At 45.2% G+C, this 27818-nt stretch overlaps 1 protein-coding gene across 1 annotated transcript; it reads left to right on the top strand.

Annotated features, from left to right (window-relative positions):
• The first annotated feature begins 7395 nt into the window (after window positions 1-7395).
• Window positions 7396-24456, top strand: RPP40 (ribonuclease P/MRP subunit p40). The gene is made up of 8 exons (XM_053247752.1): window positions 7396-7592; window positions 11867-12011; window positions 13144-13212; window positions 15761-15856; window positions 16948-17073; window positions 17355-17553; window positions 17876-18010; window positions 24117-24456. The coding sequence occupies exons 1-8, from the start codon at window positions 7467-7469 to the stop codon at window positions 24310-24312; spliced, it is 1092 nt and encodes a 363-aa protein (XP_053103727.1). The 5' UTR covers window positions 7396-7466; the 3' UTR covers window positions 24313-24456.
• The last annotated feature ends 3362 nt before the right edge of the window (window positions 24457-27818 follow it).

Genomic DNA, 27818 nt, shown 5'->3' with positions numbered 1-27818 from the left:
AAGACCTTTTTCAACGCTTTATTTTACCTCTGCAGAGTAAAACAGCGTAGACTCTTCTGGGAATCAATTCGCAACTGGGAAGTGACAAAATGGAGGATTCCCAGGGTTTTTATAGCAAATAGATACAAGATGGATGCATGGACGCATTCAGCAACAGTCTTGCCAGGTGTCCACATCACCGCATCATCATATTAGTACATTGGAAATACAACCTTCCTTTGTTTGAGACCTAAATGTTAGTTTGTCTTCTAGACTACTCTTTTCAGAAGTTTTCCCGCCACTGAATCAACGAATAAGGCTGGAGGCGCCTTCTGGTGATTGTTACAAGTTCTCAAGGATAAAGGGAGAGGAGGGCTAAGAACAAAAAACAACTATTTTCTACCCAGAATGACAAGCAACTGTGAAATGAGAGACAGTTCTATTTTAAAACCAAAATGGCGTAACTAATGCTAACAAGGCACGCGTATCAGTTCCATCATCATTGTTCTTATATTTCTCAGTATTCAGTCAAAAAACTGATAAGAACTGAGCCCAAGGCTGAAAAATACAGAGGAAGGAAGAAATTGGCATCTACATTAAGAAGTATTTCCTTATAATGTGGATACAGGTGGCCCTTGTTATTCATGGGGGTTCTGATCCCGCCAATTTCTGTAGAATGAAATAGTGAATAACAATCTATGGAGATTGGGGAGCTAGGTTCTATGAGCTTAAAAAAAACACTAAAAAAGTAGGAAGGGGCAGAAATAAGGGTAGGAAAGCATATTACCTTGATCTCCAGGTCTCCAGGAATGCTCCCAAATGCTCTTTTTTAAAACTTTAAAACTTAAAAAAACCAAGAGCCACTAAGTGGCTCTGTGCTTCAAAATGGCTGCCAGAAATGACATCAGAAGTCATGTCCAGCCACTCAAGAACTGTATATAGGCAAAAATTGTCTATATTTTATGCTGTGGATAAAGAAACTGAGTCTCTAAGGCCATGAAACCACAACCCACTAAACCACAGATAACAATGGTGTCCTGTAGTGTCTTCTAAAATCTAGTCATCTTTATTGAAATAATCTATTTTCCACCCATTGCAGGAAATATTGATCAACTCAAATCTTATACTTTTGCAATCTGTTTGCCTCGAGGCATTTTATGTGTACTACATCCTGTTGTGTTCTTCAGACATTCAAAAACTGGATTGCTTCAGAAAAGTATTTCCTAATTAATTATTTTACAAGTCCCTCAGGATGAATGAGGGGTATTTTCTAGAGAAACCAGAACCTTTTAAACGATAAAATAAGAAAGTGCCCTTTTCATAGTATATTTTTGGGTACTTACCTAATTGTTAGAATGCAACAGTTGCCAGCCAAAATCCAACACTTATTAGCAATTATATGGAATAATGAACTTGAGGTTTTAGAACAGGTGGAGCCAGTGCTTTAAATACAACATCTCTGCCAGGAAAGAGTGAAACCCTTCCTCTTATGTCTGGCGTTAGGCAAGTGGCTATTTCGTCACTGAAGTTTTTTGTGGTTTCTTTCTTTCTTTTTTGCGTAGGCAGGCATACCAGCAGGTCAGTGTTTGTTTCATTAGTAAAAACATACTCCTTTTGAAGGACAGAAGAATATTCTGAAACTAGCTTAACCTGCACAGAGCATCTGCACACTAGTATTTGATTGCTCCCCTCACCCTGCCACAGCCCCCTACATCATAGATCTCTCCACCCTCACCTGAGCTGCGCTCCTGCTCCTCCTCCATCCCATTGCTTCCATCCCCCTCACCCCTCTTGATCACTCCTCCATCCCTTTACTCCACCCCCTCACCTCTCATGGTCGCAGCTGCAGCGTTGCTGGTGCCTATTGTCCAAGCTGCAGCCCCCCATCTCCAGAGACCTCCTCGCCCTAGCCCCACTCCGCTCCTGCTCCTCCCCACAGGAGCCCTTCCTTGCTGCCACCACCGCAATGGCCGCTCATTCCCCTCAGGCCACCGATGGGCTAGGCCCAGGCCCGTCCCTTGCCTGCCAGCCTGCTTGCCTCCCTCCGCGAATGGCCCTGGTAGCCCCAAACAGCAGCAATGGTTGACAGGACCCTTCCTTGCTGCCGCTGCCACCATGGCTACTTATTCACCTCATGCTGCTGACAAGCTATTTATTTATTTATTACGTTTATAAACTGCCCATCCAAAGGCTTTGTACAAGAACTTTAAAAGACATTAAAACACACAATTCAAAACACAGTGCTAAAAACAATTCAAAAACAATTAAAACCATTTAAAACCAATTAAAATACTTTACAAAAACACTTTACAAACCTTAGAAGACCAAGCCAAACAAATACATTTTTAGGCTAGGGCCCGCCCCACGGCTTTGTCTCTCTTGCCCTCCCTTCTTTTTCTCTCTTTCTTTCTCCTCCACTCACTCTTCTCCATTCTTTCCCCCCTCCCTTTATGTTCTCTCTCTCTCTCCCTCCCTCCCTGAGTTAACAGATCTTGTTCATCTTGTTTCCTCATCTAATTCATACAATGGCAGCCTCCTTCTCCTGAAGGGGCTCTTTCCTCCCTCACAACCCCTCCTTGCAGACCCCTGCCCACTATCCTTTTCTTCTTCTTCTTCTTCTTCTTCTCTATAATCAAGAACATCTTCCTACTAGTAACAGTTGCATTCCAACTGACCTTAACCATCACAAGCTCTTCCTCTCTATCTGCATATGGAATCCCCACTGTCCAATCAGGTGCTTCTGCTTGTGAACTCTCACGAGAGCTGCCACGCACGGGATTAGCCATGGGTATGCCTTAGAAAATTAATATTCTGAAATGTCACAAGACACTAGCCCTGTCAAGGTTTTTTATAAGAACTATGTACACAAGTACACCCTCCAAAACGCAAATGGAAGTCCCGCCTCTGGCACTGATGTGCTGGAAAGCATTACACACACCCCTGCACGCTCTGCACGGTTACAGTGTTTTGTGAGAAGAGGCAGGTCGTGGAAATACCCACTCCAGGCGCCGAACATAGAAATGCCTTCCATCATGTTTACAGTCTTTGCCTCTTCAGATGACTGTCATAACTGTGGAGAGCACACAAAGAGGTGAGGTTTCCTGGCACATCAGCACTGAGGGCAGGACTTCTGGACACACTTTGGATGGTGTACTCATGCTCACTGTCCTTTTTTCTTACAGCCTGAACTGGGCTATTGTGTGACAAAGATAGACAATGATAATGTCCTCCTTAACAGTCCTCCCCCCACCCTTATGATCTGGAAATATTACTTCAGTAGCACTCCATTGTTTTGACAGCTTTGCCCAAAACATGCATATTAAATATACATCACATAACAAAATGGTCAATAAGAGTCAGTGTGGAAAAGTGCTAGGCAATCCGTGTTTAAAAAGACCCCTCAAATAGGGACGTAGCTATAATTGAGCAAAAGGGTTCAAAGAACATGGGCCCCTAGCTCCTGAGGGCCCTCCAGCTCCACTCTTGCCTATTTTCTTCATTATCTCCTTCACTCTGGGGGGCCGCCAGAGAGAGGGATGAACAAGGGCCCCCTCTCCCCTAGCTACGCCCCGATGAAGCCAACATGAAGGAGAGAAAGGAAGACAGGAGGAGACATCAAATGCTTGCTCTGCACCAGCTGGACTCCTCTACCCTCTTCCCATGGGACCAACTTAAACCAACTACTAGGTGACTATTGATTGTGTTTTACTGTTGGATTGTTACTTTTATCTGGCTGTACACTACCTTGCAAAACCATAGGCTTGAAAGCTGTGGTATAAATCTTTTAAATAAGTGTTGCCCAATTCCCTGTGTTTCAGAGACTTCTGGTAACTTGTCATAGTGTGCTTTAAGTTCCACTGTTTGTTTGTTTTTTAAATCACTACTTAGCCCTAAAGCTCAGTGAGTGATCTTATACAAGTCACCCATCTTTCTATCTCATAGCCAACACGAACCACCTGACAGGGTACAGTGAGGATAAAAGAGGCAAAGATTGTATAGCATTTTTATATACAGAAAGTGTTGCAGAATTGAAAAATAATAAGAAATGGTTTATTTCTACCTATTCCCAGTGTCCTGTTGAACTGTTTCATGAAAAAAGGAACCTCCTGTTTCTTGTTATGTATAAAAATATGTGTAACTGTTCCCTAGTTACTCCTACCATAGCATGTGCTGACAAACATGAAATAAAATGTTCTTTCACTGCTGGCTACAATTACCTGGAACACCTTGCTCACCTGAAAGAACATTCTTTAGAGAAGTAAAAAGGGGGATATGGATTGGGATGTCAGTTCAGGGGGAGAAAGCTGAGTCGTGGAAGGATAGTAAATTGCCATATTTTATCCTGGAAATGCTTTTGAAAAAGTGAAGATGGCATCAACTTGTTTTATTGTCAAAACAGTCCTATGAGGTAGGTTAGGCTACTTGCCCAAAGCCACCCAGCAGGTTTCACAGCGACGTGGAGCAATGAAGGGAGCTCCCTGCTCCCCGCCACCCAACTGTCCTTTGGCAGCTCCACAGAAAGGAAAAGCAGCAGACAGGCCTCACATGATCATGAGGCTCCCTCAAGTAAATGCTGCAGCTCCAGAACCCTGGTAGGGCGGCCTACCATGGACACCTGCCCAGAGATCTTGTTTTCTGGTACTGGGTATTTTTTCTTACTTTTTAAGCCTTTCAGCAACAGTGTAACTCCAACAACACAACAGTGGGGACATTGTATTAATGATTTTAAAAACTAGTGGTCACTGCCAGCATGACCGCCCTACCCCCAACATTAAAGGACACTTGGTCAAGGGCTCCCTCAGCCTCAAAGCCTGTGCGTAGTCGGAGGTGTTCTTACCCCTGGACTTTGCTGGTAGCCCCCAAATCCTCTTTAGTCTGTCTTGGGTGGTGTGGTTGCTTCTACTGTGCTGGGCGGGCAAGTGCAATCGTGACCTGCCCCAGGCACTTTAGAGACAGAAAGGGGTGGGGAAAGAAATATGTGGGGATGGGAATATGTTATGTCGCATGTTGAAATATTTCTGCTAATGCATATTTGCATAAATATACCTATTTTATATTCTTACTAGTTGAACCGGCGCACAGCATCTGCGCCGCTAGTCTCTTCTCGCTGCCTCCCCCCTCCCATCCCAGTCCGCTCCCCATCATTTTCGCCTGCTGGCCGCCTCCTCTGCCAGGGCCCACCACCTCCTCCTCACCCGCCTGCCTCTTCCTCCATTCTCCCTGCTCCCAGCCCCCATGCCCGCCACAACAGCCCCAGTTGCTGCGCCAGCCTCTGCCCAGCCATTTTCGGGAGCCCGCTGCTGCCGCCTGCCAAACCAGGCTCCTCTCAGTGGCACGGCTCAGCCTCTCGCCGCCTCATCTCCTCTCACCACCCTCACTAGCTGCCACCAGCTGCCGGAGTGGCACCCCCTCATCCTCGGCCTCCCCCTCCAGGCTCCTCCAACCCTCCCCGCCCCAGATGTTTCCCTCTGTCCTGAACTCTCGCAGCGTGTTGCGGGAGTTCCACCGACAAATCCTGGGCACACATGCTGCCTAAGAGAATTTATATATATATATATTCTTGTCAATTCAGTTGCTGTTTGTGCCCTCAAAACCCCACGTGTTAAAGATACTGCATCATGTGTCATGGTGTGTTTGTGTAGGTGGATGATGCTTAACTTACAGCAGGGGTTGGCGGGTCTCCAAAGGCTTTTAGGTCCAGGCTCCAAAATTACCAAGGTGCACCTCTGTGAGTAGTTGGGGCCATTTTAAGAATTGAAACTTGATTAGGAGAAGCTTCCCACGGTGCTAAATTTCAGTAATTACAAAAGTGAGGAGGCCTCCATGTGAGTACAAGAGCAAGCCCTACCCCCCACCACTGCACTACAGCACAGTGTTTCTCTGAGAAGGGAAGCACTGTACTCAGGGAGAAATTCTCCCCATGATTCAGAACTTCAGCGCTCCAGCATTCCACCTAACAGAAAGAATCTTTCCTTAAGTACAAGGTTTCTCTCCACAAACACTATATACTGTAGGGGGTGTAGTTAGAGTCCATTGGCAAGAGGTGGGACTTGCTCATGCTCTCTGGTGAAGGCCTCTGCACTTTTGTAATGACTGAGCAGGGCTTATGTGTTGTCTGCATGTGTCACAAGAGCTCCAAGATGTGCATCCACACCCAGGCATGACTTGCACACAACAGCAACCACATCTGTGGCAAGGATGGAGGCAGTTTGAAATCCAACTGAACACACTGGATCTACACATGTAGCAACATAAGGTGGCAGAGTTCTGAAATGTAAAGCAGTTGGCAAAAGTGGAGAGTATGATTTTATGTAAGAATGCCCTGCAAACAGAAAAGTAGGACACCAAAGAGAAACCTTCCATTTGTGGTGACTTTTTTTCTTTTTTGCAATGGATCATTCACAATGTGGCTCCCTCCCCACCCCCATATGAAGCAACACTGCCAGTGCCTATCCTAACACTTCAGAACTCTACTATCTCATTTCCACCTCATTCTGTTGCACATGGTGTAGATCTAGTCAGTTTTGTGTGTGCCAACAAGCCATTTTACGTATTAACCCTCATGTGGCAGTTTCCTTAAAAAAAAAAAGTATTTTATGAAGAATTTTCCAGTATTCAGTAAACACAGGCTAAGTAAAACCTTCAACTTCACACACACACACACACTTGATCCAGCACAACCAATTTAGTTAAGATGATGTGCATAGTGTTACAAAACCTTCAACCTGTAACGACCACTGGCAGCGAGGGAGGAGGGCAGCTCCATGAATTCCCCTCTTACTTGAATTCGAATTGTCTTCATTTCAAGCCAGCTGTCTCTGGGAAGACGTGTAAGCAGGAGCAGCCACAGTGGCCTCTGACATTGGCGAAGGAGGACGCAACTCCATCAAGCCCCTGCCTGTGAGAAGAGACGATCCAGGCAGCTCTCACACCATAATGTAGCAAAATGTAAGTTCACATGTTTCTTAATAGTTTAAAAAAGCATTAGGCTTAGCCAAGAAATGCTACACTTATATGCAAGCGAACAATTTAGTTGGCAGCCTTGTTGGCATTCCTTAATGTGCACTATTGGCCCAGCAACCTGATCTGCATTCTGCAACAACGTGCTGTTTGTTGTTCCCAATGAGACTACAGAGCAGACTTTCACTTTTGGTTGTGTTCATTGCGACTCCTTACGCGTCTGCTGCAGAAGCAATCCCTTTTCTCTCACTTGCTTTTTTGGGCACTTCCCCCCACTCCCGCCTTTCTGCCACTCCTCTTTTACTCGTCACTTCTGGCTGCGGTACTTCAGTGCATTGAACCAAGGGCACGAGAGCATCCTAAATTGCTACTGAGCATGCGTGAAACTCTCCCTACCGTTCCGTGTTCTTCCTCCCTTCTCTCCGCCTCTTTACGAACGAGTGACGTGTAAACCACGCCTCTCCATTGGCCCGTTCCGGCTTCCGCAGATCGTGGTGGCGCGCGGCCGGTTGGTGAGAGATTCCAGCATGTTTGAGCCTCTGAGATGGCTACGCGAGCCTCCCCGTCACCTGCTGGTGTGCGAGCGAAGCCATGTGCGCCATGAGCGCTCCCGCCACACGGCGCACGTGCGGGACCACGCCTTCAACTGCCGAGTGAGTTCCAGGGAGGAGGAGGAGGGCGTGTGGTGGCTGTTACGGTGGGTTGGGCAAGTAGCGAGGGGAGTACCGGAGGGAGGTGGTGGTGGTGGTGGTGGTAGGGTCTGTAAAAAAAAAAAGCTTAGTAAAACTAAAGATAAAACAAACCGGTATATCACCTGCAATTTGTAGGAACTGCAGTATGTAAATCTTATATAGAAATAAAAGTTCAATTGTAACGTTATTCAGCAATGCTATCAAAAAACATAGTGTAAAGCACTAGACCAGACCTGCTCAACGATGCCCCCAGCTGGTTTTGGACTACAATTCCTATAATCCCTAGCCCCTGTGGCCAATAGCCAGGGATTATGGGAGTTGTAGGCCAACATCTGCAGGAGGGCTGAAGTCGAGCAGCCCTGCACTAGACCCTTTGCAGATGTTATTATTATTATTAATTATTATTAATTTGATTTCTATACCGCCCTTCCAAAAATGGCTCAGGGCGGTTTACAAAGAGAAATAAAACAAATAAGATGGCTCCCTGTCCCCGAAGGGCTCACATTCTAAAAAGAAACATAGGACACACACCAGCAACAGTCACTGGAAGTACTGTGCTGGGGGTGGATAGGGCCAGTTACTCTCCCCCTGCTAAATAAAGAGAATCACCATGGTAAAAGGTGCCTCTTTGCCCAACATGTTAGACAGCTCTCAACATGCAGTAACGAAGCAATTAGTCTTGAGCCTTCTTTAGACGTTTATAACACCCCAGTGGCGCTCAGGGTTACAAATTTGGAAAGAACGGAGGAAGTCCTGGAGCTGTTACTCACCCCCTTCATTCTGTCACTTGTGGTTATGGCTAGCACCATACAGCTGGCCCTTGAGTCTATGGGAATTGGGGGGTTAGGTTCCTTGAGTAGGGATGTGCACAAACCTGTTCAGAGGCCCTTTTATGGGCAGAACAGGTTGGAGAACTGGGAGATTTGAAGGTGGCGGGGGGTTGCTCTTTAAGGGCAGGGGAGGGTGCACTTATTCCTCCCTCCGCTTTTCCCCCACTGGCACTCAGTTTTCCTCAACGCGCACCAGCTACCGGCCGAAAAGCGAATGGGGTGGCAGGGATGTATGCAGACGCCTGGTAGGATTTGAGGAAAACCGGGCACCGGCAGTGGAAAAGCGGAGGGAGGGGTAAGTGCACCCTCCCCTGCCCTTAAAGTGCAACCCCCCGCCACCATCGAGCCACCTGGTGTGGTTCCGTGCACATCCTTATCCTTGAGCCTAAAGTCCAAAAAAAGCAGAGAAAAGGGGAATAAAGCACAGTACCTTGCTCTCCAGGCCTCCAGCTTTCCAGAAAAGCATCCTCCAAACTCAGAAATCCTCCAAATTATTGATAATTTTTTCAAAAATCTTCTGGAATGTTTTTTAAAAGAGCCACAAGATGGCTCTGTGCTTCAAAATGGCGGCCAGAAATGACATCGGAAGTCATTTCCAGCCACCCGGGAACTACAGATAGGCAAATCCTGCCTATTCTTTTAAACTGCAGGTAACAAGGTCAGGTCTATACTGTCTGTGGATACGTTAAACTGCAGATAATAAGGGCCACCTGTAACTGTGATGGCCTGGGCTTCATAAGCCTGGATGGCCCAAGGTTACTGCTTACAGAAGCACCAGCCATCATGATTACGATGCTTCCCTCTCCAAACAAATGAAGCCATAACCTTTAGTGGTGTGCACGGAACCACGGAGGCGCAGTCCGGCACTGGGGGGGTCTACCTTTATGGGCGGGGGGGTAGTACTTACCCCTCCCGCCGCTCTTTCCCCTCTAGCGCTGCAGTTAAAAGTGAAGTTTTGGGGGTGGCAGCGTTCCTCCCTGCCGCCCCTGCCCCTGTCGTTGCCTGGAAGTAGAGTACAGTACCAGCATGCATGTGCCCGTCGCGGTGCGCGCGCCGCACACGTCACATGCACGCTGCATGTGATGTGTGTGGCGTGCGCACATGGCAGCAACGGGTGCGCGCTGCGAAGGGCGCATGCGTGCTGGTACTGTACTCTACTTCCAGGCAAAGATGGGGGCAGAGGCAGCAGGGAGGAACGCTGCCGCCCCCAAAACTTCACTTTTAACTGCAGCGCCGGAGGGGGAAGAGCGGCGGGAGGGGTAAGTACTACCCCCCCGCCCTTAAAGGTAGACCCCCTCCCTCAGTGCTGGACCGCCGGACCGGCCAGGTTCCGAACCGGTTCGGAGGCCTCTAACATGGCCTCCGGACCAGTTTGTGCACACCACTAATAACCTTGAGTGGCCAGCTAGAGGGGGTGATTTCTGGGACTTCCTCCCTGCTTTCTGAGCTGTATCCATGAGCGGCACTGCACTTTACAACATTTGAACAGGGCTATGGTGGCAGGCTCCATCATCCCAGATGTGTTCACTGGCACATCTGCAGCATGCTTACACACATTCATTAACATCTGTAAGGGGTTTAGATTAAAACTGTGGCCAATTTACATGCTGTGTTGGCAGACTCATTTTTAAAAATAGTGTTTTGCCCTGAACACACACAAAGGAGGGGTTGGAGTCTGATTTTTAGAGGAAAAGAGGCATGAAAGTGATGAGTGCTAAATCCTGTCCCTGGCTGTGGCTTATCTCTTAAAACTGCCCTCCCCAGCATTTTTCTCCTCGGCTGAGTTCCAATACTGGAAATGTGCAAGGTTGGGAGAAAGTGCTTGGTGGAGAGACTACAGGGAGAGAAGCAGGGACTGCTGGTAGATTGCCAGTTCTGCTTGTAGAGCTGCAGCCTTGGTTTTGCATGCTTTCCCTAGAGAAACAAACTACAGCAATAACATTACAATGAAATAGCTTCTTTTTTATCTGTTCATTCTGGTTTTATTGCCTTTGTCTATAAACCCACTCTACTCTCTACCCTTCCTCAGATGTTTGCACCATTTGGTCATGTCCTTTGGCATTTCTTTATCTCTATATATAATTCTCCTGGGTGTGCCTTAGAATGTGCGACCCAGCGCCCAGCTGATTGGCTGGGTGGCAGACGCACCTGATTGGCTGAGGCGCACCCAGGAGGATTGGTTGCTGCAGCAGCGCGCACGCGGCAGCGTCAGAGACAAGCGCGAGCGCCGTGTAGGGCGCATGCGCGCCGCTAGCGCTCGTCTCTTTGAAGGCTTTTCAAACAACGATGGGGGCAGGGGCGGCAGAGGAACTCTGCCGCCCCAAGAAGATTTTTCAAATGACACAGCGCCGGAGGGGGAAGAGTGGCGGGGGGTGGTAAGTACTACCACCCACCCCCCCGCTTAAAGCAACAGTCCCCCACCCATCCGGACTGCTGGACCTCCGGACCGGTCCGGCAGTCTTTTGAATTGTGCCGGACCGAACCATGCGCACTCCTAGTGGCTACTAACCCAGCTTCCTCCAGAAGCATGGGCTTCTGGCTCTACTCAGCCTCAGCAGTTGGAAGGGAGGGCAGTGCAATTGGCTAACTTTTGCTACCAGCCAATAAATGACATTAGTAAACGTCTGTTGCAACTGGTTAGCCATCTGACCAGTTAATATTTTATATTTCTAGTGGATAGAGTGTTGGACTTGGAATGGGGAGACTTGGATTTAGTTACTTGCTCAGTAATAAAATTCACTGGATGGCCCAAGTCACTGTTAGTGTAGCCTACCACATAGGGTTGCTTTGAGAATATTTGATTTCTGTCCCACCCTGCAGTCAAGAAGGATCCCTGAAGCAGTTCATGTAAGAACAAACAAACCACACACACACACACACTGGGGCAGCTTCTACCTCCTCTGACATGTGGCATTGCTTGGGCATAGCATATCCCCTCTCAAAAAGATCACATAAAGTTGGGACTCTTTCCTTTGCCTTTCATCCCATCTCCCATAACTGCCTATCTGTGTGCTCCTCATCCCTAGTCCACTGGTCTTTTTGCTGTCCAAGGGCAGAGGAGGAGCCAGGTGCAGTAGCTGTACCAAAAGCAGTGAGTAATAATAGTAGGATCTTCTGTTTTTCTGGCTAAAATGGGATATATGTATGTCACCCAGAGTTAGCAGAAGCATAGGATGCAATTCTGATAAATTAAAATAGAAGTAAAAATTATTGGGTACAAACTGAAGAGTAATATATAAATCATTATAGACAAACTATTGCCTTGCTCTTTGAGCTATTATTTCACATAAAAGCCTTTTCATTGATTAATTTACAATTCTCTAAGGAAGTGGGTTCTTTTGGTTATTTTGCTGTACAGTTATGGCATTTTATCAGTGAACAATACCTAATTTGGTCTCTGAATAGGTATCCTTTTTGATCCCCGATTGTGGAATACCTCCAGAAGCACTAAAAAGTGCAGCTGCAGATGTTGGGGAGTACTATCTGCTGAAGAATTTATCCCTTCATGAGTTTGTTACACAGGAATTTATTAACACGTTTGTTAAAAAAGGTAAGACAGAACTGAAATACGCAAGTTATCATTAGATAAACTTTGACCTCCTTCCTATATTAAAAAAATTGGTTGTAATCACATTAAAGAAAATAAGTATTCAGAACATTCGGCTCTTGTAGGCGTCATACTTTAAGACTTTGATGCTCTTGGATATTCTCAGGAGCATTCTTTCTTGTTGGGATGCATGGGGAAAGCAGAATATGTTAGAAAGAAATGGAACATTTTATGTCTAACTATGTTTACTTTCTTGTACAATACTGTATATGTGTTTTAGAATGAGTGTACAGCACTGGAACATGAAAATGCTGAAAAAGCCAGACAGATTTTCGATAAAGCAGGCATTAGTAGTAATGGATAATTTCTAATATGTGTTTCAGTTATCCTAACTCAGCTAAGAGATAGAAGTCCAATAAGTTCTTGATCTCCCTTGCTGACAACTTCATCTTTCAGGAGGTGGGAAAATGAACAAGGGGGTCAGCTACCCTGGACTTAGGCCTTAACAACAGGGAAGAATTGGTTGATGAAGTGAAAGAAAGGAAGGTTTCTGTGAATTCCAGCTTGGAATTCATGACATATTGGGGAGCAAAGACTGCTGGAAGTAAGACATGTAACCTAGATTTCAGGAAAGCTGACTTTAATGAACTTGGAGAAAAACTAGGTAATGTGTAGATTATTTCCTTGTCTGAAAGCACCATTGCACCTGCTGCAAGCATGCGCTGGTTGGAAGAGAAAGTAAGAGGACTGGAGGAGTGAATTTCTACACTTTTGCCTTATTAGAAAGTTCTTAGACAGGACACAGGTTTCCCTGTAACAGGAGGTGACTGTGAAGGAGGAAGACTTGTTCTCTGCTACCTTAGAGTTTAAGACCAAGTCTAATGAGCATAAATTATAGGAGGGTAGATTATGGTTGAACATTAGGATAAATTTCTTAACTGTGTAAGAGCAGTTCTACAATGAAACCACTTATCTGGGGGGCAGTCTCTCAGGCCCCATTGTTGAGGTGTGGGAATCAATCTGGAATGAAGTTAACAACTGATAAATACTTTATCAGAGCAAAGAAGCTTATTTGGAATATTCGCAGTACATAGCTTTAAATTGTACTATAAGCTCTTACGTTTTTGCATTGTAGGTTCATGTTATGCTCTTACTTACAATACAAGGATTGACCAAGACAATACTGCTGCTCTGCTACCGACAGGTATGAAATCATGTTCAAAATGAACAGCTTTTTTTTAACAGCTTAAAATGTATGTAGTTGATGAGTATTGTTGAAATCAGTGGTTGAAATCCAGACTAATGCTGCACCAATGCACTAGTATTTTCTGTCATGTGAGGAAGGAGGGATGGTTTATTATTATTTTTCTTTCTCTCTGCAGCTGCCTGTGTTTCCCAAAACTATGTCTCTGAGGGTCCGCCAAACCTCAAGATCCTTATTTAAGGAGTATAGGTGGCTGCAGAGAGAAAGGAAAATAATTTTAAAAAATCAACCTCATGTGATGCAAAATGCTGGTGCATTGGCATAGCATTTTCATCAGTATTTATAGAACTCAAATGTAGATATTTTATTACTTTATTTGTACCGATTTTTATTTTATTTTATTTTATTTATTTTATTTTATTTTATTTTATTTTTTATTAAAACATTTTTATACCGCCCAAACGTACATCTCTGGGTGGTTTACAACAGAATAAAAACATTCGTTAAGCCAAAAATGGTGGTGGGGGGGGACCACACATTACAACAATTTAAAATTTTTAAAATAGTATTTTAAAACAGTATTAAAACCATTAAAACAACATTAATTAAAAGCCTGGGTGAAGAGATGTGTTTTTAAAGACTTTTTAAAGGCTGTCAGAGATGGGGAGGCTCTTATTTCACTAGGGAGCGCATTCCAAAGCCTTGGGGCAGCAGCAGAGAAGGCCCGTCCTTGAGTCGCCACCAGATGAGCCGGTAGCAGCTGCAGACGGACCTCTCCAGCAGATCTCAGTGGGTGGTGGGGTTCATGACGAAGAAGGCGTTCTCTTAAATACCCAGGGCCCAAACTGTTTAGGGCTTTATAGGTTATAACCAGCACCTTGTAGTTTGCCCGGAAACATATCGGCAGCCAGTGTAGCTCCTTCAATACAGGAGTTACATGGTCTCTCCGAGATGACCCAGAGACCAGCCTGGCTGCCGCATTCTGGACCAACTAGTTTCTGGACTACGTACAAGGGCATCCTCACATAGAGCGCATTACAGTAATCCAGTCTGGAGGTTACCAGCAGATGTACCACTGTTTTGAGGTCATTCACCTCAAGAAATGGACACAGCTGGCATATCAGCCAAAGCTGATAGAAGGCACTTCTGGCCACCGCTTCAACCTGGGAGACCAGGGAGAGGCTCGGATCCAGAAGTACTCCTAGACTGCGTACCTGTTCCTTCTGGGGAAGTGTGACCCCATCGAGAACAGGCAGATCAAAATCGTCTCTTGAGTTCCGAACCCGCACAATGAGTACCTCTGTCTTAGCCTGATTCAGTCTCAGTTTGTTATCCCTCATCCAGCCCATCACTGACTCCAGGCAGGCATTTAGGGAGGTTATGCCCTCTCCCGATGATGCTGACATGGAGAAATAGATTTGGGTGTCATCAGCATACTGATAGCACCCTGCACCAAATCTCTTGATGATCTCTCCCAGCGGTTTCATGTAGATGTTAAACAATATTGGAGACAATATGGAGCCCTGGGGCACACCATACAAGAGTTCAAATTTTGAAGAACAGCAGTCTCCAAGGGACACCATCTGGAACCTCCCCAAGAGGTAGGAGCAGAACAACTGCAAAGTAGAGCCTCCAACTCCCAACCCCCTCAGACGCTCCAGAAGGATACTATGGTCGATAGTATCGAAAGCTGCCGAGAGGTCCAGAAGGACCAACGGAGTCACACTTCCTCTGTCAATTGCCAATTGGAGATCATCCATCAGGCTGACCAAGGCAGTCTCCACCCCATAGCCAGCCTGAAAGCCAGTTTGAAATGGGTCAAGATAATCAGTTTCATCCAAGACTGTCTGGAGCTGGGAGGCCACCACCCTCTCAATTACCTTGCCCAGCCACAGAAGGTAGGAGACAGGCCTGTAGTTGTTCAAGTCCGAGGGATCCAGGGTAGGCTTCTTCAGAAGCGATCTAAATAATTGCCTTCTTAAGACAAGGAGGCATCCTACCTTCCATTTATAACCTCTACATTTATAATGCATTTATAATCTCTACCAGGCCTTCTACAACAACTCCCCTGCCTGCTAATATAAGCCATGTCGGGCACGGGTCAAGAGAATAGGTGATAGGCCGCACCATTCCAGTCAGCTTGTCCACATCCTCAGGAGTCACAAACTGGAATTGATCCAACCTAATCACACAAGAGGAGTTGCTGGACACCTCCACATCAGACACTGAAGTAATTGTGGAGACAGAGTCTAAGTCGGCCCGAATACGAGAGATTTTCCCCACAAAGAATTCATTAAACACATCACAGCGGGTAATCGATGGTTCGATATTCTGATTTAAGGGAGGAGGGGCAATCACTAGCCCTCTTACATCCCTGAACAACTCCGCTGGACGTGAACTTGCGGATGCGATATGGGATTAGCCAATTTGGCTAATCCCTGGTTTCTCTTGGTAGTAATAACTTTGTCACCTGCATTGTTTGTGTTGTGGTTATAATATTTGTCTAGTTTTACATTCTACAGTTATCTAAAGTCTTTTTTGTTCATAGGCAAATTGATTATATCAGTGAACAAGGATACTTATGAAGAACTTGGACTGCAAGGGCATCCATCGCTGTATTCTGGTAAAAAGCCAATGAGATACAGTAAGTATTCATATGAATGGCATATGCGTCAGTATCCATTTGTTGGGTGTTAAATGATACTTCTCCTCTTTCTAATTGCCTGAATTTCCTTAAAATGTTTAGTTGGAAGGAGCAATGAATCATCTAGTCCAACTTTCTGTCCAGAGGCAGAACACCCTACTCTAAGCTTTGGGATTTGGAATTTGAATTGGAAATAAATATGTTTTAATTGATCCAGCGTGGTCTTGATCCAGCGTGGTAACTGTCCTCCATGCATGAATGAACATGCCCACCCGTGTCACAATGCCTGAATGAGCGTTGCTCATTCAGGTGCATATATGCATGCAGGACTGCATCCATGTGAGAATCTTCCTTGCTGGATCTGGGAAATACCCAGCCCTTGGACTTAATAGATACATCTTTTAAAGTTGATTGGGACATGCCTCTCCACTTGGGGCCAGTGGATATTATGTAGGACTAGATCTGTATTGGGGCCAGTATTGGTTTCAGGGCCTAATTCAAGCTTCTGGTTTTGAATTTTGAAGCCGTATACAGTTGGAATTCAGGTATCTTCTGTACAAGCCCCAAAGGGTCTTAAGATTTACTAGTGAGGCCTTGCTTCAGGTTCCTTCCTGTAGGGAAGTATGGTTTGTTTATCTGCTAGGAGCAGGACCTTTTCTGTTATAGCTCTGGAGTTATAGAATGCTGTCCCTCAGTAAGATTGTATGTAGTATCCTTTTGTAATCTGGAGAAAATACCTTTATTCCACAAAGCATTTGGAAATTAATGGAGATTCTTACACTGTGTTGTATCGTTCTAAATTGTCTTTTTTTCTGTTCTATCAGGAATGTGTTTATTGGTATTTTAACTTGTAGCAAACTGCCTTGTGAACAGCTTTATGCTGAAAGGTGGTCAATAAACATTACAATTTTTTAAACTTTGATACATATGCACACATTAACCTTTTTACCATAGTTTTAAACTCTGAGAACACCTTGGGTTTTTTTTAAAAAATTTAGGTTTATTAAAGCTTAATTTAGTAATCCAGCTAACATACATTTTATTATTAATACTATGCATACATCAACATTTATCCTTTTTCTTTTTAATAGTTATTACTGTTGATTTGACTGATTCAGCCTTCAGTCCTGATAGTAAGAAACATAAAAGAGTAATATGGGCCTTGAAAGAGAAAAAGCCACTAGAGTTTGATTTCCTGCTGGCTTGGCACCACACAGGTAATAATAATTAATAATTTTTTAAAAAAGAAAAAACTGTGCAGGTCTTGAAGTTAGATGATTTTCTTCTAGAGACTGCTTTTGCTGCTGCATTTTTCATGAGTGGCTGCAGGTAACAACTGCAGGCAAACTGTTTGCAAGTAGCTTCCATTTCAGTGAGGTATTTCAGTATACCTGTCCTTCTGTTTCATATACAATTGTTAAAAACCTGGAATCATTTGAAATAGAATTTTCCTTTTAGTATTTTTTTTAATTTGGGGTGGACGGTGTTTCTTTTTAAGGATCAGAAGAATCAACATTGATGTCATACTTTTCCAAATACCAAATACAGGCGCATCGGCCAAAAATAACATTCAGCACATTAAGAAATGTTCAGTGTCCGGTGCTGGAGAATAATAAACTGCAAGGAGAGCCAGAATCCGCATGCAGTGCACAAGAATTCTTTGAATGGCTAGGTGCCATTTGCAGTCATGTTGGCTTGTAAGTATCTACATTCTGTGTACACACTGAATGCTGTCTAGGTTTTTGCTGTCCTGTTTACAGTAGGTTTCTACAAAAATGACCTTAATTTTTCAACTGAACATAGTTATCTTCCACAGATCTCAAAGGAAACAATCCACTGTCACAGCTCTCACCATTTCATTGGGACACGGGTGGTTTCCAGCTGATTCTGCCCCATAAAAGGGATAAATTGTGCTTCCTGGTGCACAGAGTTTTAAAGCACTATATCTTATTAGCAATAAATGTACAATCGTTTTATTATCTTGCATAGTGTCTTATTTGACGTATCTTCTATCTGCAGAGACAACACATCCTCTAGTTTCTTATCAACTTATTCATGCCCTCAGCCAAGCACACTAGTAGAACAAGCTTTGTTGTGTACAATTACTGGCTTTATACTTCCAGAGAAGATAATTCAGTTATTGGAGCAAATATGGTAAGCAGCCTGTTGTACATTTTTGACTTGGCATTTCATAACATCTGTTATTTGCTTAAGGGTTATGTTACACTACCTTGCGCTTGTGCAAGGGAAGGTGTGATTCCCCCCCCCACACACACACACACTGATTTCCACATCCCTCTCCAGGCCTTGCATTCTCTGAAAATCTGTTCCTAAGGGTTGGGGTACCAAGAGCATATTTTGAAGTTTGGGGGGATAGAGGGAATGGAGAGAGAAGGAGGAATCATGAAAATTGTCTTCCCCCTTAGGCAAACATTAGATAATGTGACAGAAGGTGGGAGGTTGGACACAAACGTGTTCATGCAGAGCTATATAATTCTTGCACAGTTTGGTTTTTGAGATAACTTTGCAGAGTTTAGGCAGTTTTCCACTCACTATTATGTACTAGGTATTATTTGTATGTACTAATAATTGTTGTGTCTTGCTGTAAGCTAGTGGCTGCTGCTATTAAGTATTCAGCAGCTGGCTTCCCTTTTAATATACAGATTTGATATTTTAAGTATGCCTAACTAGTTAGTGTATGTGAATAGGTGAAGCTTATAAATAAAGCATGTTCTTTATTTTCCTATTTATATTAATAAGGCTTAAAAGAGCTTAACTTGAGCAATAGCGCTTCCCACATATTTAACTCCTAGAAGCAGAGCACTTTACTTTCAAATATCTTCTTGATCTTATTTCTCCACAACTAATTAAGTTATTGTGTTTGATGCTTTTCAAATTGAGTTGCTGTACTGGTAATTTTATAGTCAACCAAATCGAGAATATCAAGAGAACATTACAAGTTTCGTTGTGTGTGTTAAATGCGTGTATATTTTTTTTAACAAAGTCATTATTAAACAACAATAATGTTGTTGAAGTGTTTGTTGTTTAAAGTAAATTACGGTTTGTTAACTGAAAAATCCTCTCTTCTCTGCTGGTCTAGGAGGTCACCCATCATGGGTTATCCCTACCCACATGATCCAGAAGGCAGGACACATGCAAATGAAGAAACCATTAAATATACCGCCCCCCATGGGTGGTTCCTTCCAGTTCTCTGTCCTGCCTTTGCTCCAGTCAACCACAGATAGCTAGCTGCTCCACTTTTAGGCCTACCTTCCTTGCTGAAGCCTTTCCTCCTCTTTCTCTCATTTGCACCCCTTGTCTATATCCTCAGTATTGTTATATTCCTTCTCAGCATCTTCAAACAAAACTTTAATTTTCTGGAAACCTTCTATTTCTATCCTTCCTTTCTTCCTCCTGGCAATATGGCAAGCAAGAAAAGGATGAAGAATGTGTTGGGCTTTAGAGCAAAAAATGCAAGGCCTCCCCAGCAGGGGACGCCAAAGGGAGCTTTGCTCGCACCTCAGGGCCCCTGCTACTCCTTTCCTCTGCACGTCCAATGGAGCGGGGCAAAGGAAAAGGCTCTGGGAGTGTTCCATGCCATCAGAGCTTGCCCAGGCGCTGCAAGAGGAAACAAGTACATTCCTCTTCAAAACAAGGGCAGCATGACATTTTGCTAGAGGGGAATGAGTGTGCAGCAGTGGGAAGGAGCCTCCCATCATCTGAGACGCTCTCCCCTCCATGTCTGATTCTCTTCCCAGCCAAGTGGAGCTCCTCAGGCATACGTGTCTCTGCTGCCACACTTCTATTACAACAACTGACCCTGTGCAAGGAAAAATCGGGGTCAGTGCCTTACCAGAGCTTGCCCTTTCAACGGCTCTAACAATAATATCAGCGCAGTCCCAGATGGCGACTGGGAGGAGAGCGGTGTGGAGCTGACAAAGGTGCACCAGACAGCAACCCAGTGAGCCCTTTCCTTCTCAGGGGGAGCAGGAGATCAGACAGCTGAATCCCTACTACCTTTCAATGATGCTGCTGTTCCAGTGGATCCCTCTCAGTCAGCACTCCAGCGGTTCCCTCTCACCCTATGGGATTGTAGGGGAGTGGGTCATGCAGGCCATCCAGAGATCCATAGAGACCAGTCATAGGGCATGTAAGGGCCATGGCAGACATAGAATGTGCAGGGACAGCTCAGATTCTTACTCTTCTGACCTGTTTAAGAAAAAGAAGAGAAAAAGAGCTCCTAAAAACAAGGGGAAGAGGCATGGATGCCTTCAGTCCCACCACTCCTCTGGGCAGTCAGGGAATGAGTCCCCAGTCTTGTTTCAATTCCTGGGGCTTCTAGACCTACTTGAACACTCTGACTCGGCATCTGACAATCTACTTTGGAGGAGGGGGAAATAGTGGAGGATCTCCCCCCCCGCCCCGCCGCCTCGCTTAAATAAATGCTTGTTCCTGCAGGAAGATTCCCAGCCTCTGATCAACCAGGCATTAGCTGCCTTGGGACTTAAAGTAATACAAGCAGAGGCACAGGAAAATCGGTATAAGGGGCTCAAAGTTCTTTATTTGCGACCCAAGGTCAGCATAACATAACATAAACAAAACATCTCATAGCATAGAAAAATACAATAAGGAAATGAAATATTTAAATATATAAATGAATATCCACAAACAAATGATCAATAAAATTTTAAAATTAATCAAGGACTTTAAAATTCTAAAAAAAGTCCAAGGGGCTCATTAGTTCTCCCTAAGCCTACGCAGCCTCAATCTAGGGCCCAGATGTCGGAGGGTTTCATTACAATGATAAAGCAGGAGAAGTATAAGCCCTCCTCTCCAAACATAGTAATGTTTTGGCTAGCAAGTATTGCAACTTACAAGAAGAGGTCCTGGATTTACTTAAAGTTCCCACTACTGATGCACCAGTTGTGGCGCTCCTCAGTTGCGCAGTGGTGCCAAAGGATGTGGACTCTGCGTTGAAGGAGCCCACTTACAAAAAGGTGGAGGCATCCATGCATTGTCATCCATGGCCATTAGGGTGGACACGGCTCCGTCATTAATCTCCAGAGTGTCCATGCTCTGGATTGATGAATTACTGAATGACACACCCTCAGATCATAAAAAGCTCTTACAGTGCTGCAGCATTTACCTCTGATTTACAGAGTCCAGCATTTACACTAGACAGTACTAGATTCTTGGCCAGGGCCATTTGTTTCAGTTTTATAGCCAGGCACAATATATGGCTCAGACACTAGCGTGTAGGTAACACCTCTAAAGCCACCCTGACGTCAGTCCCTTACACTGGGACAAAACTACTTGGGGATGAGGCCCTTAAAGACATTCTGGTCAAGACAAGGGACCAGGGTACAGCTTTGCCATCCTCCTTTAAGAAGGGGAGAAGGGCTACAATAGTAGCTTCAGTCAACAGAGCTTTTTGCCCTACATTCAAGTAGACGGAATACTACTTCAACAGGCTCAACAGGCCTTCATGGAATAGAGCTAGAGGACAGAGCTGACAGTCTTTCCAATCTCAGCCCAGATCTGGCTTTCCCCCGCTGGCTAAGTGACCCAGGCAGCAGTCCTGACGGTCATTCACAGTCGGTGGGGGGCTGCATTATGGACTTTTGGTTTGCCTTGGAAACCGCTACATCAGATCAGTGGGTGCTTTTCCTAGTAGCAGCGCTCAGTTACAGAGTGGAACTCTTAATACCCCCCCAAAGGACTAATTCCAACATCAAAGTCTAGAAATCCCATGAAAGCTCTGGACCATCTTCAGGCCATTTATCATCTACTGCAGATAGGGCTTAAAGAAGAGATGCCCCCCTTCCAAAGTGGGAGGGGTGTGTATTTGATATTGTTAACCATCTGCAAACAGGACAGATTCCTGCGGGCAGTACTAGTCCTGAAGGCTGTCAACATGTTTGTGGTCAGGAGGTGCTTTTGCATGGTGACACTCAGATCCATCGCAGAAGCGCTTCAGCAGGGCAATTTCTTGATCTCCGTCAATCTCAAGGAAGCATATCTGCACATTCCTATATACCCAGAGAGCAAGAGTCTTCTCCGCTTCTGCTGTAGAGCCCAACATTACCAATACAAGACCCTCCCCTTCGGCCTGTCATTGGCCCCTAGAGGTCTTTACCAAGGTCTTGGCCCCCATAGTTGCACACCTACAGGGAGTTCACCTTTATTACTTAGACGACCTCCTGGTCTGAGCAAGGTCAGAAGAGGAGGCCAGGAAAGCTTTATAAAAGACTCTTGTTTGCCCAGGGAGCATGGATTCTTCATAAAGGGGAAGCACAACTTTATCCCATCCCAATGCCTATGACACCTGGGGGTGATCATAGACACAAGGAGGAACTGTTCTTTCCTTCCCCCAGACAGGATCATAGAACTGTCCAGGGAGATAATATGGACAGGCTCAGTGGACCTTCTTTGGCTGGCAACATTACTAGGCTTGATGGTGACGGTGATAGAGGCGGTTTCATGGGCCAGGTTACACCTTTGGCCACTCCACTGGGCACTTCTCCCAAACCAACTTCAAATAGCATGCAAATATTGCAAGATCATCTGGCTCTCGAAACAGCTCAAGCAGTCGTTTTCGGAACCCTCAGGATATTGGTGACCATGGATACGTTCTTGACCAGCTGAGGGGCCCACTCCTTGGGGTTGAAAGTTAATAACTTGAAGAGGAATGCCTCGTGTCTCACACAGATACTTTTTCAGGATGGTCCGGGCCCTACGGTTCATCATCCTTTGCTACAAAAGTTCCTCTGGGTGGCTTTGCATCTGTTGCCTCTGGTTTGTCACTGATTTCCATCATGGGACTTGCATATGGTTCTCTATGTTCTCCACCAGCCACCTTTCAAACCATTGCACAGTGCACCACTGTGGTTCCTGTCTGAAGGTGGTGTTCCTGGTGGCAATTACATCTCAGCAGATGCTGGAACTTCAGGCCCTGTCAGTGAAAGAGACCTGTGTGTGATATCCAAGGAGGCTGTGTGGTTGATTCTGTATCCTTCATTCATGCCTAAGGTCAACTCAGTGTTCCATAGATCAGAGGACATTTATTTAACTTCATTCTGCCTGAAGCCACGGCATGACAAAGAAAAGCAGTGGCTCAGATTAGATGTGCACAGGGCACTATGCATTTACCTGTCTCACATAGGGTCTTCTAGACCTTCTAGGTCTGATCTCATTGTTTCATTTCAACCTCGCAAGTTTTGGTAAGAAGGTCTCAGCAGCCATGATTGGTCGCTGAGTGAAGGCTTGTATTAATGAGGTGCATGGCAGCTCATTCCACCAGGTCAGCTTCCACACTGGCAGAGTTGTCCACCAAGACTTCTCTGGAAGAAATCTGTAGAGCTGCTACGTGGAAGTCACTGTCCATAATACACAAGGCATTATAAATTGGATGTGTGTGCCTCTTCTAGGACAGCATTTGGCCCAGAGGGTCCTGCAATGGGTCCTCTCTGGGTGGTAGATTGGGTCTGGGCATATTCCCTCCCATGGGTGAGCTGTGGCATTTTCCCATGATGAGTAACCTACACCAGCAGAGAAAGGAACATTGGTATTCACCGTGAAGATTTCTTCTTGCTGGTGTAACAGAGGTCACCCATGCCCCATCTAGGGTTTGGAGCCCCATTATCTACCACCTAGGGAGCCCGAGGGGTTTGGCTTGCTCTTACTTCTCTCTTCAACTATTCTTTCCGTGTGTGTCTCTGTGTGTGATAGTGATATCACTCTCAATCTGATACACTTTTACGGTGGTGTTCAGTTTCACTGTTTTATCTTCCCTTCAGGGGTGTGTTGGTTTCTGATGATCAGGCCTTTCAATGGAACTGGAAGGAACTGCCCATAGGGGGTATATTTAATGGTTTCTTCACTTGCATATGTCCTGCCTTCTGGAGCATGTGGGTGGGGATAAACCTGATGGGTGACTGCCAGCAAGAAGAAACCTTCAAGGTGAGTACCAATGTTCCTTTTCATATGTGGCAAACATCCAAGTTTCCAGATAACTTTTTTCACATCTTCTGTCTATTCATATGGTGAAACTTGATTACTCTTGTTTCTGGTAAAGAAACAAGATGGCTATTGAATTAATGAGTATCCTGCATCTGACTACACTCATTTGCACATTGGTGAGACTTGTTTCTCAGTAAATATACATAGGATCAGCCTTTTAAATAGCTGTGATATAACTTTCTGTTGTAAAGTATTATATAATATAATGACAGTGATGATTTTTCTCCATCTCTCTCCACAGTTGCTATTTTGAAGAACCAAAGCTGGCTCATTGGGTATCTCTGATTGTGCATGGCTTTGCTGACAGCCCTGTTTCCTGGAGAGAAAGTGAACATGGTTTCCTGAAGGGGGGAGAAAATTTATACAACTTTGTAATTTTTAGGAGCCTGGACTACTGGCTTCAAATGGCAGTTGGAACTTATGATGACTGTCCTTAAGTTTATGACCACTGAAGACATCCAAAGATGTTATATTCAGTAGATGTTCTTGTGAACTCCTTTTTTAAAAAAAGTAGTTGACATTTGTTCCCTATCAGAGAGCAGAACTTACAAATTGGAAATATATTTTAAATGGTCTAAAAAGAGTGTGTCTCTGTGTTAAGGGTTTCCTCCCACCCCCACCTAATATTTAAAATATGACCTATTGGACATCATCAGAACATTATGAGGCAAGGTAGAAAACAGAAAAAGTTTTCAAGGTTATAAGTACTTCCCCTGTGGAATCTAAAACACTGACTTCTATACCAGTACAGATATCAAGCACGTGGCCTGCAATGTGTGTTGGTCCCAGGAACCTTTGGGAGAGGCCCATAGCTGTTGTGGCCACTATGAACTCTTGAGCTACCCCAGACAAATTGGTTCCAAAGTGGACATTGAAGTCCCTCAGCACCACAAACCTGGGGGACTCCAACGCCAAACCCGAGACCAAGTCCGTCAGCTTAGTTAGGGACTCCATCGGGCAGCAAGGTGATCGGTACACCGACAGAAGTCCCAGTCTATTCCTGGTCCCCAAACTTAGGTACACACATTCAGTATGGTCAGACACTTCAACAGGGATCCTGGTCAGGGAGAGGTTATTATAGACCATAGCCACTCCACATCCCTGCACCTGCTCCTAAACAGAGTCCCCTGGAGGAAGAAGCTCGGACCAGACAGGGCCACCAGCTTCCCCCAACTCTGTAATACATACTGGGTCTGCCCCTTCATCTAGAATCAAATCATGGATATTTTCCGACTTATTCTGGACAGACCTGGCATTACAGAGGAGCAAGGTGAGGGTCTGTGGGAGCTTGGCACTGCTCCCCAAGGTCAAAGTGCGGGCAGGACAGCCAGAAGGGGAAACAGCTAATAGATTTCTGACGTCTCTTCCCCTGTAATGAATTGCTGGCCTACCACCTTTACTTCTTCTGTCCCCCACCAGCACCAGAATAGCCACCCCACAGTCAGTGGACACACCCCCTGTTTCCCCATCCCCAGACAAACCAAGGCACATCTGAAACACTTAGGACTTTAAAAACAACAACCAGAAGCCAAAATATACCACCTGGCCCTCACCCTCATTGCTCCCCGAAGTGTCCCCCCCCCCAAGGGGTGACGCCCTTTGGTGTTGCACCTTCGGTGGTGACCCTGCCTCCATAGAGCAGCAGCCCTTTTATAAGCCCAGAAAGATGGCTAATCTGGGCAGCTGGTCCTTAAGAACTGCAGACTCACACCGCCCCCCCCCCAGCCCCGATCCTGCACAGACTCACCCACAGGGCAGCAGCCAGAGCCCCACATTTTAGGGGGCGCACAGGCTGGCAACAGCAGCCTGCAGCTACACAGACTCTCACCATTGGGGAGCAGCTGTTTTGGAAGCAGGTGTTAAGGTGTCCTCCTTCCTGCAAGGCTCCTTTTTAAAGTCTATAGTAACGAGAATCCAGTTACATTAAAGATCAAAACTAGTGCAGGAACAAATATTAGCGAACATCCATACCAAGTATGTTCCAGCGGAACAGTATTTTCTGCTGTGCAAGGGGGAGGGCCAATGTTTTTTTTATCCCTCCTCCCCCCTGCAGCTGCCTATGTCAAAAGATGTGCCGGAGGGTTCCCCTAACGTGCAGACACAGCTGGCTGTTAACTGTGATCAGGATGGGGACTATGACAGGGCTTTGACTCTGCTGTGCTCCCAGCCCTGATCACCGACCCCTCCCCCACAGCTACCACTACTCATCCTGAGAGAAAGCTTTTGCTGGTACAAATGCAGTAAACATCCCAAGGTAAATAGCCATCTCCGCAGTGGGGAGGCACAGTGGGGGACAAACAGCCAGTCCCAATCGGGCCCCTGTATGGCTGGTATTTACATTAGTATGATGCTATTGCAAATGATGCAATTATAGTATCTAGTGTGGCCCTTAGACGAAGTGGCTATCATGTTATGAAGCCTTTTTGGGCAATCTGAATCTACTTGGAGGTAGTTGTGGGTTTTCCATATTTAGAGGAGGCAATTTCATGTTTCTTTTACAACTGGTAGAGGTTTTATAGTACTGGCCCATGTTTTGCTACCCTACCCAGATTTTGTCCTCAACTTCTGACTGAAGTAGCAGGGAAATTGGATTGCACAACCCTCAGGGGCATATTTTTTGGTGGGGCAGAGGGTGTCTTGGGGAAGGGGAGGATGTCAAAAATTGCCACTTCCCTGCTGCACTGGTGCATATAGTTGGGAAGTTCTGTTAGGCTGCTCTCTTGCATCCATGCATCCCTGCTCTGAATGTCAGCCACTGGGACTTAGTAATGACTAACTTAGTCTGGTTCCTGCCCAATGTCTTGAAAGTTTATTTTGAGCCATAACTGAGATTGTAAAGTGTCCATACCTTCAGTATACTGATGTGTGTTGACAGAATTTCCTTCTGGGAATAGGAGAGTTCTCTTCACCTTGCTATAAACTCTTGTGGAAAGGAAGGACTGATGCTGTTTTCTAGCTTTGTCAGATTGTGACCCAGAGTCATAGCCTAATTGCTTCAGCAAAATGTTTGAGAGACTCCAGTTCCAGGATTGCACAAATCCATTCCCTCTGTGCTAAGAAACAGAACTGAAGTCTTGCACGCTGTGGCAAGTGTGAGAATTAACTGCAGTACTTGTGTTGGGTTCTCCCTGAATAATGCCTTGCTATCTATCCTTTTGCTTTGGGGTGCCAGCTCCAAATGGTGAAAAAAGTAGATATCCATACCCAGGAAGTGGAAATAGAGGATGCTTTTCACCAAAAAGTGAAAAAATTCACTTTGCATAAAATGTGCATATGTTTATTGGTAATATCTGCATATTTTGATTAAAATTGGACAATTTGAGAATAAATACGGCTCACCATTGTGAAGCTGAGGACCAGGTGAGCTGTATGTTTGCTCAGTCTGCTGTCAAGGTGCAGAGTTCTCAAGGCCCCTGTGTCTTAACTGTAAATGCCTTGCTTGGTTAGGTTTACTACACACACAGTCCTCTGTCCTCCTCCCCCATGGGCCACCCAGCCTGCTCTCCCCAGCCAGGCCAGTAACTTCACCTCTTGGCTCAAGGCAGGGCAGCCAGCTAGCTGTGGAGCCAGCTTCTTTGCTTGCTGGTGCAGTGGTACATGCATGGTCTCCTAATCACTTGCTGTTTTCTACAATTACAGGCATTTATATACAGCTTTTCAACAAAAGGTTTCATAGTGGTTTTCAAAGGAAAACAATGAGAATGCTCCCCTGTCACCATCTAAAAAGAAACACAAGGTAATACCAGCATCAGCCTTTGAAGGAATGCTGTGCTGGGGTTGGATAGGGCCAGTTGCTCTCCCCATGATAAATAGAAGAGATTCACCACTTTAAAATGTGCCTTTTTACTCAGCGGGGGTAGCTGCTAACTGAGTAAAGTTAGGTAGCTAACTGCTAACTTCTCACTGCCACCACATGAAGCAATCAAGCTGCACTACCTATCTG

This window comes from Hemicordylus capensis, chromosome 4, assembly GCF_027244095.1.
Source record: "Hemicordylus capensis ecotype Gifberg chromosome 4, rHemCap1.1.pri, whole genome shotgun sequence".
Classification (NCBI taxonomy): domain Eukaryota; kingdom Metazoa; phylum Chordata; class Lepidosauria; order Squamata; family Cordylidae; genus Hemicordylus; species Hemicordylus capensis.
This window is presented reverse-complemented; position numbering and strand designations above follow the sequence as displayed.